The sequence below is a fragment of the Notothenia rossii genome (assembly GCF_949606895.1).
Source record: "Notothenia rossii genome assembly, chromosome: 9".
Taxonomy (NCBI): Eukaryota; Metazoa; Chordata; class Actinopteri; order Perciformes; family Nototheniidae; genus Notothenia; species Notothenia rossii.
In genome coordinates this window covers 56,207,177-56,222,290 of record NC_136907.1, presented here as the reverse complement: position 1 = coordinate 56,222,290, position 15,114 = coordinate 56,207,177, and the positions used below count along the sequence as shown (strand labels likewise).

General features: G+C 46.6%; 2 protein-coding genes across 3 annotated transcripts; both read right to left on the bottom strand.

Annotated features, from left to right (window-relative positions):
- Positions 1–135: 135 nt before the first annotated feature.
- Positions 136–8,860, bottom strand: LOC307019032 (leukocyte cell-derived chemotaxin 1-like). Of its 2 annotated transcripts, none has more exons than XM_079649639.1 (7): positions 8,750–8,860; positions 8,373–8,513; positions 7,088–7,228; positions 6,505–6,618; positions 3,442–3,592; positions 2,196–2,284; positions 136–1,497 (listed from the first exon to the last, which is right to left on the bottom strand). In XM_079649639.1, the coding sequence occupies exons 1-7, from the start codon at positions 8,819–8,821 to the stop codon at positions 1,273–1,275; spliced, it is 933 nt and encodes a 310-aa protein (XP_079505765.1). In that variant the 5' UTR covers positions 8,822–8,860; the 3' UTR covers positions 136–1,272. The 2 variants fall into 2 exon arrangements, with proteins under 2 accessions (XP_079505765.1, XP_079505766.1); XM_079649640.1 differs by having other exon boundaries at positions 3,442–3,589.
- Positions 8,861–10,041: 1,181 nt separating this feature from the next.
- On the bottom strand, positions 10,042–15,108 carry LOC307019745 (protocadherin-8-like). Its single transcript, XM_079650826.1, has 3 exons — positions 11,499–15,108; positions 10,985–11,210; positions 10,042–10,893 (listed from the first exon to the last, which is right to left on the bottom strand). Exons 1-3 carry the CDS (start codon positions 13,953–13,955, stop codon positions 10,538–10,540), a joined length of 3,039 nt encoding a protein of 1,012 aa, XP_079506952.1. The 5' UTR covers positions 13,956–15,108; the 3' UTR covers positions 10,042–10,537.
- Positions 15,109–15,114: the final 6 nt, after the last annotated feature.

Sequence of the window (15,114 nt, the reverse complement as noted above, 5' to 3'; positions counted from 1 at the left end):
CTTCGGAGCAGCACCCAGATGTGACGCATCTCAAAACTGAGAGCGATTCTGGGATGTCCCCAAATGATATGATAGGTTATTAGCGATATGTATTAACAAACAGGATATGAGGTCAATAACCAAAGGAAACCGGGGTGACACTTAAAAGTTTCCTTACAAAAAGTTTATTCAGCGATATTGCACTTTGAGATAGCGTCTTCAATGCAGATGAAAGAACATTGAGATGAAAGTTCGAGAGACCGTACGGTACATTGTTTTAATGAGCTACTCATGAAAATTAAAATAAATGGCTTGAGAACACACAAAATATTTCTCACTAGAGTGAAATTGAAACAAACAATAGGTGCTATTTAAGCCAGCTGACTGCTATTGAAATACGTTACACCATATACATTTAATTTACATTAAAGAATGAAATAAAATAAATGATTACCAGCTCTATAAATACAAGCTTAACTGCCTTTTTGTCTAGATGAATAGGTGGCATTCTACATCAAATCATTGGATGTTTTGTATCATAACCTCTGTTCTCCTGACAGCATGTTGCACTGCAGCTGAGCTGGATCTAAATCCATAGCAGGTATGTTTTTTTAATAAGACAAGCTGTGCAGCATGCAGCCATGCTTACTCCTACATGTGAGAACATGACTGTCCTAGATTCTGCTCCATGCATTTCTAATGTGTAGGCACCACTCAGTTCTGCTCAGACCGGCAGGTAACTACAGTAAATTACAAGAAGAAGCCACCAACTCCCTTGCATAGACTTATCCCATCATCCCCCCCTTCCCTTAAAATCCCATCTGCGTTGCCATATCGAAAATGTTAATACCAGAGGCGTAAAATCATTGTAAATGATTTATAATGACGAATACAAATACGTTAATGTGTACTTTTTGTATTTTACCAAAAGTTTGTTTAGATGATTTGTTTGTGTCTTCTTTAAGCACGCTAAAGTAGCTACGATGTAGCTATGTCTCATGCAAACTCGTCAAATGAAGTTGGTAGAGAAAACGACTTGTTAGGATTTATAAATATCCTAGCTTACACCAAGCATGTGAATAGATGCGTAATACAGACAGCATAGACTAAAACCAACGACTCGTTCAATATATCGTACATTATGGCACTTTTGGTATATTTGATAATACATTGTATAGAGGGCATAAATCGTACAAAGGCGATAAATATCATACATCTGGCACCGCTGAACCCCGCCCCATCCTGGTATCTTCCCTCCTGGACTCTAGCATCTCCCAAGGTCTTCGGGGCTGCTTACACCAGGCCCATAATGCGGGCCACCCACCAGTTGCAGGGCATAATGACTCTACATGCCACCCTGCAACCGCGGTAGTGGTACGGGTACGGGTGGTACCCCCCCAGCGGCTCGCAGATCCTCTGGCAGTGGGTGTAGCTGCGGCGGCACTCGTGGCAGCAGATGCCCTCGTGGTCCAGCATCGGGTCGATGTTCATGGAGCCCTGCTCACCCTCCAGGCCGCTCTGAGAGGAGAGGGAGAAGACAGCGGTCAGAGAGCGCACAGTGTGTGTGTGGCACTCTGCCATGTACTGTACGTCTTTAGCGCCGGGGAAGCCTCTTCTCAAACCAATTAAAAATTGATTTCCGACAGGCGGGGATGGGGAGGAGGGGATGTTTTTAGATGTTGGTTTTTGTTGTCAAATATTTTCTTTTTCAACGTAGCGCTCGCTATTCAACTCCCCCCCCCCCCCCCCCCCCCCCCCCCCCCCTCTGTGGTTGTCAGGAGTGTGTAGCAGGGAATGGGGGATGCTTAGAGAGGGATTAGGAAACATGGGGCCCAACATAGGGGGTAAGGACGGAAGGGCAAGGGGGTAGTGCATGTATGGGGAGCCTGTGTGTGCTCAGCAGGGCGAAGGGCTGCAGTGGAGTATGGGGGGGGGGGGGGGGGGGGGTGGTGATGGGGAATTATTCATACAACCCAATGCTGAAAGGCAAGCTTTGGACAGCCTTACATAGAGAAACCCATGCTCTGAAAACACACCCACGCAAATACTCAGATTTGCAGTGACACGCCGGGCCCCTCCGCCGTGACCCCGGCATCTGCTGCCGCTCGCACAGCTGTGAGAAACTCCTCGGTGAAAGCCTTCTCAGGTAGCCCTCAGATGTGAACGGACAGTGGGACGTGAATGGAACAGTAGAGGAGTGTGTGTGTGTGACTCACCTGATAGGGGTTCTCCGGGTTGATCTCTGCCTCCACTTCCTCTGCGGCTGCCTGGCGGCGGGGGGCTGCCCTCCTCTTCCTCTGTCCGCCTGCACACATCACAGTCTCAGTTTCTGACAGCAAACCAAATGTAGGAGCCGAGTGGCACTAATGTGACTGATTGCACAGCCGTCTCTCCGGCAGCATTTTGAAGTCGTCAGATGAAATAGAATAAAATGTTGTTTTGAGAACTTTTGACCCCCCAGCAAGCTAAAGATTGTACACTCCGTAGCTCTGCAACTTCAAAAGGACTTTTTCTTTTAAGCTTGTTTTCCTTTCGGTGGCTTTTACAACTGCGATGTTAAATGGAAATGTAGAGACCGTTTGACTAGGGTTGCAAAATTCCGGGAATTTTCAAAGATGGAAACTTTCCACGGGAATTTATGGGAATAAACTGGGAATTTTCCAAATTGAAGGTTAGCTCTTCATAGGGAACTTAAACATAGTTGGGGAAAGTATATTTTAGCATAATCTTGACTAAAACAAACAGATGCCATTCAAGTACACTTGAATATCCATGCCATAGCACACTGCTTACTGCATGGCTATTGAAACCACACAAAGGTTCGAAACAGGCTCACAAATGTGAGAGTGGAAAAACTGGTTGGCATTCGGGCAAACCTAAGGCTGTTTGAACCTGACACAGAGCCATCCTCAACAAGGCTGGATAGTGACACTGAAGAGTGGATGTTGATGAGGCCCAGGAAGAGCCCATTGACTGAAAGGCTTTAGCAAAAATGCAGAGGGTTGCTTGAAGGAAGATTTGCATGTTTAATAGGACTTTTTGGAGGGAGAAGGGCTCTTTTCATTTAACATTTTGAATTGGACTTTTTGGGGATCTTTGGATGGGGGGTGCATTTTTGTTCATTTTTTAATGAGTGGGGTTGGGGGGGATGAGTAACATTTAACTCAACATTCCCGTTTTCGTTCTTCAATGAAAAAAATAATAGTTCAATAAAATAATAAAAAATTGTTCTGTTCTACTTTTAATTTTTTTTTTGAAATGTCATGTTTTTTTGTTTAATTTTGCATCGAATATTTCCAAGATTCCCCAGCTTAACTTCCCATGGAAAACTTTCCGGAAATTTACCGGAAACTTTCCGCCCCTTTGCAACCCTACGTTTGACCCATATCCTCTTTGTTTCACTTTTACTTTTCTTAGGATTTACATTTTAATATCTTTGCTACAAGCTGTTTTGTTGCTTACTGGTTGAGTAGGTGGGTCGGAGCCAGAAGATCGGCAGCCCTCCACACAAGTCCTTTATCTTGCTGCTCAGGAAGGCGGAGTCTGAGATGGGGGCGCCAGCGGCCACCAAGATAAGATCTTCATCAAATTTGGCCGGCATCACCTCGTCCTCCTTTAAGTGAAGTGAAGAAGGTGAGGAGAAAATTAGCACACACTCAAACAAACATGACAACAAAGCGTCTGAAGACGCCTGCTGAAGGCTTAAAATCACACTTTTTTACGGATCTTGTTACTAGCCTTCCCCTTTAAATAGCCCACAGTATTTGCATTCCGTCCGAGTCTAATCTGCATTAATGCCGTGCTGTTAATGCTCCTTATCACGACATAAAAACAAGTAGTAATAAAAAAAGCCCTTGAGGCTTCAGTACACAGATTCCCTCTTCAATAACATTTAGCTGTATACAGGATGTCAGCACTCATCAAGATCTGAAGGGGGGGAGAGGATGGCCTAAATGTGCAGTTTTCTGCAAATAAACTAATGAGGTTTCCAGAGGAGAGACTGTAAACAAATAATCTGTATCAACAGCCTGCAGGTGAAAGGGGAATTCTGTGGGGATGATTTGGCCCTGAGGCGTTTGTTCCTGAGGGGTGCAGCGCACTAGCCACAGCCATGTTTAAGGGAACGATATCCTCCAACCTTTCAGAAATGCAGTTTTTCTCTCTTCTCCCCCAACTCAAATGGTTTGCTGGAGGGACAAATAGAAGCGGGGGTCCTTCTCCACTGATAAGAGATATCTGACCCACTCTCTCTGGATGGGGACACATATGTGTGTGTACATGTGTGTGTGCTTATCTAACCCATATTTGCCATCACTCTAAATTATAGCAAATGACCAGCCTGCAGCTACCATTACAGCAACATCTCCCTTTCTCCACACAGACACACACACACACTCACACACACACACACTCACACACACACACTCACACACATACACGAATGTGAGCCAAACGATCATTTATGAGGCAAAGGGAGGCGATAACACAAACACACACAAAAGCACAAACGTGAAATAAATGATCTGTTATGAGGCAGAGAGAGGCAATAAGAGCAGCCCTGCGTGATAATTAATTGTGTGTGTGTATGTGTGTGTGTGTGTGTGTGTGTGTGTGTGTGTGTGTGTGTGTGTGTGTGTGTGTGTGTGTGTGTGTGTGTGTGTGTGTGTGTGTGTGTGTGTGTGTGTGTGTGTGTGTGTGTGTGTGTGTGTGTGTGTGTGTGTGTGTGTGTGCGTGCGTGCGTTGCGTGCGTGTGTGTGTCTGTGCGTGCGTGCGTGCGTGCGTGTGTGTGTGTGTGTGCACGTACATGAGCATTCATGAGGGTAATTTTGGTGATGTGGATTTATGTGGATGTGCGGCTTATGCAGCGCTAAATGATTTTAATTATCAGACAGCCTCAATTGAGCAATCACAGGCGGTGGTGTTGGTGGGATGTTACAATCCACACACACACACTCACGTATGGCATATTCGGTGTAGTCTTCTGTTTTGTTTTTGGAGCCCACCAAGCTGTTATGTGCTGAGAACCCTCATAAAAGTCGCCCATGTGCTCCCAGTTTATCGTTGGCTTGGGTGAGTTATACTAATACCTAAGCATACGCTATAGCTTTATATCAGGTGTAAGACCTTGCAGGGTAAATAGCTTTAAGTATATTGGTTTTATAAATACGCTCTCTAGATTTATCAATATAGATGTATATTATAGATTAGCAATAAGCAATTTTGAAGAATGATGTCTGGGTTGCGTGGAATGGATGTGTATCCTCCAGTCGCAGTATGTGTCTTGTAATGAGAAGGTGAACAATTGCCCTTTAATATTGACCTACTAACATTTGTATTTTCAGATTCAATACTTTTGTTAATAAAGGGTGAATGTATCTGCGGTTGTTATTATTGTTTCTCAGAAGTGTTTTTTTGTTGTTAATTAATGAATACTTTCAAACCAAGTTCAAATATTAAGAAACAAAAAGGCAATTAAAATGTTTCCAGAATCCTTTTAACCTTGACAAAGGCCGCATTTACACAATCCTCACCTCACCCTTTCACAATAATAGCCCTAACATTTAACAGAAAATGTAACGCATTTTGTCTCGTTTATTCGTGATGATTTGAGCTAAATGCGTTCAGCAATATGCTAACATTATCACAGCAGCAATGTTAGCATGCTAATGTTCATAAGATGAAGTGTTTACCATGTTCTCCATCATGAGTTAGCCTGTTGGCCTGCAAAAAAAAGCTTTAAATTGTTGTACTTTTCAAGTCCATGGTCATAAAATTGAGTATAGAAATTTAGACTGAAATTTAGACTGAAATGTTCTCTCAGGGGTGCTTGAATCTAAAGTTTTCGGTAGCAAAAGGAAAGCCTGACACTAACGCCCTAGTTTGTAAAATGTATTGGAAACATAAGCAATTAGTCGCAACTCCGTAAAAATTGTTAAGCTTTTGAAGCAGTAATTGGCTATTGATGAAAAAAACCTTTAAAGCACTTTGGGGAAAACCTGCTTTTTTCAGGACATGAAACTAGGGCTGCGCGATATATCGTGTCGTGACGATAATCCTGTTATGCGCATGCGCGATATTGACTTCGCAGAACGTGCGATTTCTTTTTTAGGACGTGCGATATTAAGTAGGCAAATGAACTCAAACACGTCATGTTACAATTATTTTGCTGCTTGCTACAAAAGGAAAACTTGCGCGGCTCTCATGTCAGGGGTACTTGAGTGAGTGACATGCAGGCTCTGCATGCACAGCAAACCACCAATCAGAACCATTCTTGATCAGATCACAGCAAGATAACCGAGCTAGCTCAGCTTGTTGCTCTGATAACTTAAGATCCAGAAGTCCGTGCTAAAATCCTTCATCCGGTTAAATATTGTTAAAGAAATACCAATTGTATAGCATTAAAGTTCAAGAAGGATGGTTTGCGAACAAAAAAAATTGTATTTTCTTCAATTCCTGTATTTTTTCATATCGCAATATATATATCGCAGTTTTTTCCCATATCGTGCAGCCCTACATGAAACTCACCAGGTCGAATGTCATGGAGTCTTTGTTGAGAGCCTCCACATCAGGCAGCTGGGCCTTCACCTGGGTCTTGATGTAGCACTTCTCTCCTCCTGAGAAGCGGATCCCTGTGATCCCCTGTAGAGACAAACAAAGAGCAGCAAGTTAGAGCCTAATGCATCTCTAAGTGTCTGGGACTAGAAATGTGAACATATCACAGCTGATTTTGATACCACTTTGAAGCGTTCTAGATTTCACAAAAATCACACCATGATTAAAGGTCAAAATTGTAATAATTAAAAGGCCAAAAGTGCTGCTTCACTAGTCTGATTGGCCTGATTGGGGTGCAATAATTAAAGGTCAGAAACCACCAGTCCGCGTTTAATGAAAAATGGAGGGACGATGCTTTTGACACTGATTGGCCTAAAGGGGGGATAATGTTTACTTGCTGCAATCTACCCACAAGGGTCTTCAAAATGTTCAAGAAATCTGATCCACCTCTTCTCTGATTCTCCTGAATTGCTCAGAGTGAAGATCAATGTGTTGATGATTCAGCTGTAATGCTTCCACCACCAGATATTTTAGGATTATTTTGTGCCTGACTCACAATCTGGAAATCATGGACCTCCACAGCCTCATCCGCCCCGCTGCCGGTGCTGAATCTCTCCATGTTGTTGGCAGCGTCGATCTCCATTGTGCCCTCCTCCACTTTCCCATTGATGCTCATGCTGTAGTGGACATTGTAGACCTAAACACACAAGCACACACAGGGTTTCAGACTGGCATGTAAGGTATGAGAGTCCTGAGTCACCCCACCCCCATCCCCCCTCTATTTCAACACTCCTACTCAACCTCCCCCTCTGACTTTTCCTCACACATACAGCCTCTCTTTTCTTGATTTTTCTTTTAGACTCGCACATTCATTTAAACTTGGTCAGAAGAATACAATCTGTGCAGCTCTGGGTTATTATTATGACCCTTCCAGAGCCGTTTCATCATGTCTTAATAGCATTTTCTAACTTCATACGGTAAGAAAAAACGCTTGCAACGGTACAATTTTTTACTTTCATCTCTTCCACCTCTTGCCCCCGGAGCATCAGCCGGACCAAAGAGCCCCCCCGCCCCCCCCCCCCCCCCCCCCCACCGCCCCCCACCACCACCTCTCCACCCTGCCAGGATCCTCCACACATACACACACAACGCCTCCATTCACCAAGGAGGGATTCATTTACATTTTACTGTTTGCCTACACTGCAGAAAAAAATCCATATGGAGAACTGTTTTTCTTTTGAGTCTCCTTTTTAATTTCACGTTAAAAGTCACTGAGAACTTATTGACACAAAAGAAGCTTGTTTCAAGGATTTTTCCCTTTTAGTCAAGTGACATTTTTATAGGGTATTAATATGTTTTCCTCTATAGCTGTGGTAGTCATTTTAGATAACGCGTTTTGAAAGTCCACTGATAGGACAAAATATAATCTAGCAGATCATACTACTAAATCGTAAAGGATTGTACAGAAGTGAGCTAAATGTGGTAGCAAGCGAGGCATAGCCCTATAGTTTCTTTTGTAATAATGATAGAAGATTAACATGGTTAATCATGATTTCTCAGACTCAGAGACATAACACTACAAAGACATAACACTACAAAGTGCATTTTTATTAACCATGTCGCAAGTTTAAGTTTTCTCTTTGATCCATCTAGGAAACAAAGGTTGACAAAACCTAAATACATAATGACAATGAACTCAAAACAACCACCCAGCTCTCCAAAAAAAGTAAAAGTACCAAATGACAAGCCCCATACCTACCTTCAAATAATTTGTGTACAGTCCCTAATAAAACCCTTCATTTGTCGTGAAGGTGAGCATTGATATAATAAATATGTCTTACGTGTTTTTCATTGTTGTTCCAGAAGTAGAACGCTCCGACGGCCCCCAGTAGCAGTAGGAGAGTCCCGGCGATGAGCACCGCGATCCCGGCCTTCAGCAGGCAGCCGGAGGCGGCGGGCTTCACGGCCACGGCAGAGTATGCCTACCGTTAAACAAACACACCGAGAAAATGACCACGTGTCGAACGCCAAAACAACCTCATGCTCTGATATAACACAATCAATATTAATTTGTCTCGTCTGTCCAGCATATGGAAGATCAATGTCAGAACGACGTGGCCTCTCTATGATCCCTTTGCATGTACCTAGGCATCTTTTTTATTACAGAACTCCATATCCCGGGATAATCCGGTCACATTGGTCCTGTATGAAAACTTACCGGGGGCATGAAGTTATGCAGATCCTCTGGCCCCGCCAAGGCGATCGGTACTTTCTCTGAGTTCCCGGCCATGACTGTAGCCAAACACCTAAGTGAACCCCAGTCCACTAACTTTTCTTCCCCCCCCCCCCCCCCCCCCCCCATTCTCTCTCCCTCCCTCCCTCTCTCTCAGGAGGAGGAGGATGGGCAGTCCGTGTTTTGCACTCCACTGTTGGAACTGCGCATCCAAGTTGTGAAACCGTGAAACATACAGTCAACTCCAGCTGGTCGCTTACAGTAGCCACTAATTAAAGCCAAAGTTGTTAGCTTTCTGCCATAAAAGCACTCATCGTGTTTTCCCTTTGAAGAGCTGCTCAGGCAACTTCCATGACTTTGATTCCTGCGAATATCCTCAGGAGTTTCATATCATTAAGCTTTATGGCAACCTCGATGTGTGGACTATAAGATCTATTCGGTAATTAAGAAAAAGAAGATGATGAAGGGTGAGGTTGTCTCCTCAAATCACCTTAGCAGCCCCCCTTTTCCTTTGTCAATGCCCTCACAGACGGCTGCAGGTCAAAGGTGACTTTGGCGGAATGTCGCATGTTTTCTCCAGTTTGGAGACAGTGTTTGCATGAAAGCAGCAGATTGTTGGACAGATTTAGATCTTGTTGAGGTTTTTTTTTGTTTTAATCAGAGTCCAGACCTGCGATTCTGTCGTGAGAAATGCCCTGAACCCATTAATGGTAATAGGGAGATGACGTAAAGGGCGCAGCGTGCGCGTTTGGCAGATGGACAAAAAAACATCCTGACAGGACAGCAGGAGGATTTGCTCACAGGGACTTGTTGTTCCGTGGCAAAAAAATCACCTGTGTTTGGTTTTGGATGTTTATTATCATCGTTGTTAGGCTGTTTAACTTCCTCTCGTGAATGTTATCGAAGACGAACAGTAAATGCGCATTTACGCACAGGCAACCTCATTATGACCTCTTCTATGCGCACATGTCAGGTAGTATTAATGATTTATGTAACAGGGAGTGAGTAAAATGAGAACGAATAAGTCTGAAGGTGGTCTCTCTTGATATGCATGAGGAGTGAGAGTGATTTGCTAGAAAACCTTGGCGTCTGTTCTGGCATCTCCCCAGAAAAATCGTAAAAAAAGGGAAGCTAAACTGACCTTCCTCGGGCTGCAAGGACAGAGGCTCGCTATGCTGCAATAACAGCGACGCCTGTTGGCTTTTACTGTAGTGACTGGCTAGTGACTGGTAGTGACTGACTCGTACTCCTGAAAAAACACTCAAGTCACTCACATGTTTCAGAACAGTATTTCAAAGTTTATTTCCTCTCCGAATATTGTGATAATAAAAAAGAAATCTGTAAAATTACTTATTATTGCATTCAAATAAATCCATACATTGTTATCAACTTGATACATTGTGGGTCACCGGCCCTCCAACTGCACAGTTTATGGGGCCATTTTTAAATAGTCAGCGTGCTTAAAGTTCAATAATTACAATTCCTATGTACATATCTTTCCTTAATTATTACTTTTATAAAAAATAAAACCTCTGTATGTACAAAACTTGCATATAATACACTTCATGTCCATCAAAATGTCTCAAAGTGATTGAATGGCCATCACATGTGGCTTTTTAAAATTACAATTAAAAGAAACACACAAATATTAGGATATAAACGAATATATGCAACAAAGAACCTCCAAAAGGTTCAGTATTTCTCATTGTCATTGAATCATAAATTAAAACATTGAATATACATTTATTTTAGAGTGAGCTTTTGCAATGTCTGTTAGACCTCCTCGATGGGACAGTGTGTCGGGGTGGGGGTGTAGACGGGGATGGTGATGTCGCTGATGTCGCTGATCTCCTGCACCCTCACAGGTGGGGTGATCAGAACGTAGTCGTATTCCCTGTGCAGCACCTTCTCGTACACGCTCTGCAGACCCACTGTTTTGGGGATCTGGGCCGGGTAGAAGTTGTCCCGGCGGTTGGGGTCCCGGGGCAGGGAGGCTGTTTTGGAGTGGCTGCTGAAGGAGGAGAGGGTGGGGGCTGGAGATGGAGCTGCATGGGCTCTGACTGCTGAGGGGCTCCAGCAGCGATCAGAGTGACCCAGGACCTTACATTCACTGGTGCAAGCCCACAGAGCTGCAGAAGAGAAGAAAGATATAAGTTAGAACCAAAGCATGAATCAACATGTATTCATTTGAAATCTAATTGTTTGTTATTTTGCTCTTACCATTTTGGCCACCCATGGGAGGAACCACTGCTCCATCTTTCTTCAGTCCAGTGTCTCCACTGACATCACTGTCACTGTCATTGAAGTCACTGTCCCCCTTGCCACTGTCTTTGCCACTGAAGGCAGGGTCCCTGGCAGAGATGGTGGTGTAAGAGTTCCCCTTCCAGATAGTGATGGGCCTCACTGCCTCTTTACCGTTCCCATAGCCAGGCAGAGTAGAGTATCCCTGCAGGAGGAGAGAAATAAAGGAAGAAAGGTTAGCGTCTGGTTGATAAACACATTTTATGTGTGTGTGTGTGTGTGTGTGTGTGTGTGTGTGTGTGTGTGCGTGTGTGCGTGTGTGCGTGTGTGTGCGTGCGTGCGTGTGTGTGTGTGTGTGTGTGTGTGTGTGCGTGCGTGCGTGCGTGCGTGTGTGTGTGTGTGTGTGTGTGTGTGTGTGTGTGTGTGTGTGTGTGTGTGTGTGTGTGTGTGTGTGTGTGTGTCCTCCCAACAATGTCCTGAAGCTGCCTCTCACCTCGTGTTTATTCCCTCGAGGCTTGCTGTTGGTGTCTGAGTCATACACACAAGGCACCTCGCTGCCGTCCTCTGAGGCCGAGCACATGTCGATTCCCCCGGGGTGGGCCGAGGTGAAGCCCCCGGGCTGGCTGCTGTAGGAGTGACCCTCAAAGCCAGCTTCTCCCCCGGCCCCGTGCAGAGGCAGGAGCGGGTTGTCTGCCACGTGGTTCCTGCCTCGCTCCAGCGTGCCCTTCTCCCCGTATGAGTCGCTGTCGTCTCCGCTCTTGTCGCGTTTGCGCCGGTTGCAGGTGGTGGCGATGAGGATGATGGCGAGCAGCAGGAGCGTGCAGCTCCCCGCGAGGACAACGATAATCACCACGGACAGGTCCCACTGCGCGTGCACATCGTCTACGCTGCCGGCCTGGTACACTGTCCTGTCGCTCGGCGGGGAGCCTGCGATGATGAGGAAGTGGAGCGTGGCGGTGGAGGTGAGCGCGGGCCTCCCGTTGTCGCTCACCGTTACGGTCACGCTCAGGGTTTCGTCCACGTCGTGGCTGAGCACCTGGTTGAGGTAGATTTCCCCGGTGCGTTTGTTCACGGAGAACACGGAGGGCTCGCCAGTGGCCAGCCCGTATGACAGCTCTGCGTTCACACCTTCATCTGCATCCCGCGCGTCCACTCGGGTGATGACGTAGCCAGTCGGTGCGTCCCGGGGCAGCAGGACCTCCGCGGAGCCGTTATTGAGAGGTGGCTGGGTGATCACCGGTGCGTTATCGTTCTGGTCCACTACCCTTACGTACACGTTGGAGCTGCCGGTCAGAGGAGGCGAGCCGCCGTCGCTGGCCGTGACGCGCAGCTCCAGCTGTTTCACCACCTCATAGTTGAAGCTGCGCAGCGCGTAAAGCGAGCCACTGGCGGGGTCCAGAGACACGAAGGTGGAGATGGGGGAGCCCATAAAGTATGTGTCCGCAAGTTTGTAGCTGACCTTCCCGTTTGACCCCATGTCCATGTCCCGCGCCACCACAGTGGTGATGTATGCACCGGGCGCGTTGTTCTCCGCCACGGATACCTCATACACAGGTTTACTGAACACCGGAGCGTTGTCGTTTTCGTCTGTCAGTCTGATGGTGTACTGAGTGATGGTCCTGAAGGGCGGGGAGCCCAGGTCCTCCGCCACTACTGTGAGGTTATATTCGGGGATTTTCTCCCGGTCTAATGGCATCGTGCTCACGATCATGAAGCTGTCCTCGTAAGCCTGCTGGAGTCTGAAGTGATCGTGTCCGTACAGCGTGCAGTGCACCTGCCCATTAGCGCCCGAGTCTCTGTCCGAGGTGCTGACCAGAGCCACGAAACTCTCTCTGGCCGCAGTCTCGGTTATGTACGCGATCCCTGCCGTGATGGACGTCATAGGGGTGATGGAGATCTCCGGTGCGTTGTCGTTCACGTCCTGCACCTGCACTACAATTTTGCAGATGGCAGGGCTCGGGTTCGGACCCAGATCGGTTGCCTGGACGTCAAACTCATACGTGGTTTTACTTTCAAAGTCAATCTGACTCTCCAGGGTGAGCCGTCCGGTCTTCCGGTCCACTCTGAAGAGTTGCCTTATATCTGCAGGCACCTGGTGACCGAACCCGTACACCACCTCTCCGTTCAGCCCCTCGTCCGGGTCCTCCGCGTTCAGGTCCAGCAGGAGGAAGCCAACTGGTGCGTCCTCGGTCAGATCCACGGAGAAGCTGGCCCGGTCGAACACCGGGCTGTTGTCGTTGTAATCTTTCACCTTGACGTTGATGCGCGTTGTTCCGGTGCGGGACGGGTTGCCTCCGTCCATAGCGACCAGCTCCAGCGCGTAAGAAGCCTGCGTCTCCCGGTCCAGCTCCTTCATAAGCACCAGCTCCGCATATTTAACCCCGTCGGCCCTGCTGAGCACGTCGATTGAAAAGTGGCTGTTAACTGAGATCTGGTAGCTTTGGATGTAGTTCGCACCCACGTCCTCATCCACCGCAAAGTCCAGCGGGATCCGCGTGCCCACCGCTGTGTTCTCGGAGATCTCCAGACTCGACTCTTTCCGGGGGAACTTGGGGGAGTTGTCGTTGATGTCCTTGACCTCCACCTCTACGTGTACGAGTTTGAATTGCTCCTTGGAGAAGCTGACCACGTCGAAAGCGATGAGGCAGTGCAGGATGTGTTTGCAGATCCGCTCCCTGTCTATCCTCTCCCCGATGCTCAGCTGCCCGTCGCTCTCCCTCAGACGGATGAAAGAGGAGTTGAACTGTTTCATCATCCTGAAATTGGTCCTGGGCCCCCCCGAGGAGAAGGCTGTGGAGGAAATGTCCTTGGCCAAGTTTCCAATCACTGTCCCCGGTGCGTCTTCTTCAAATGTCTGATATTTCACCGTTTTCCCCTGCGTGATAGCAGCCAGGCTTACCAAAGAGACGCACATAAGCGCCAACAGCCCGTTCCACCCTGCTTCTCCCATCCTGACACTTTCACTCCAGAATAATCGGAGAAAACTGTCCGATTTAAAGTTGAAAAACAAAACTGCAAAAAGCTATTCCTACCCGGCTCTCCTCGACTCTCCGGGGTTGTTTGTTTCTCTATATAAAGCCAGTAATAAATATTCCATATGTCTTTCAATGCGCACTCTGGATGCGCTCCTCTCTTTCTCGCTCTCTTTCTCTCTCTCTACTGGAGGTGTGTTGCTCTCTCAGCGCAAGAGGGCTGCAGTGTCTGCGGGAGCGTTTATACGGCGAGGCATGCAAATGAGCCGCACTGTGACCAATCCGGGCTTTTGAGAGAGGAGGGGGAGGGGGGGGGGGGGGGAATGGGGACTTCTGAAAGACCTCTAAACCCTGTTTAGAGATTCCTGGACTGTGCAGGGACACTTGGCACCCAATATGTGGGCTAAACTCGGGGCTTGATTTAATACAGCTATAGTTTCCGTTGCTTGTTTATGTTCCTCGGGCTGTTAAATGAGTCTGCGCACTGACACATGGGGGGGTGGGGGGGGGGGGGGGGGGGCACAGAGATGCGCAGTGTCCCTGAGCTAGAGGACAAAGCTTTTGAATAGGAGTATCTGTTCAGGATGCTATAGCACATATAGGCGTACTTTCACTATAAAGAGATTTATGCTTAAACACAGTTCGGTTGGATCCCCACACGTGCGTAAAACAGAGAAAGGCAGAGCTGTCCAAGTGACCTCTCCAATAGTGGGGAAAGAACTTGCAGCAGGAATATTATGTGATTTGTCCTTTTCTCCAACTTTTAGAGTACCCTGATCCACTCACCCAGACAGATAAGATTTCATTAATGTACTTCTGATGGACCCATAATGCTGAGACAGCTTAACATGCTGAATAATGGCTGTGCCGAAGATTCAAAGAATGTGGTGTAACTGGTGGTAATAGCATCGTTTTATTACTAATTTTACCCTCATTAATAAATTCCATATTTCTTTCTCCGTTTTATATTATTCAACCCCCCAGTGGGTTGTAATCCAATAATTGTTTTCCTATCAGATCATATCTGAAAAATGACTATATCCACTTAAACATTGATTTTATTCAAATTCTCTCCCAAGCTCAGATCGGCTCACGAGATGTCCCGTGCGCAAAGGGGGGATTTATGTATAAGCAAGT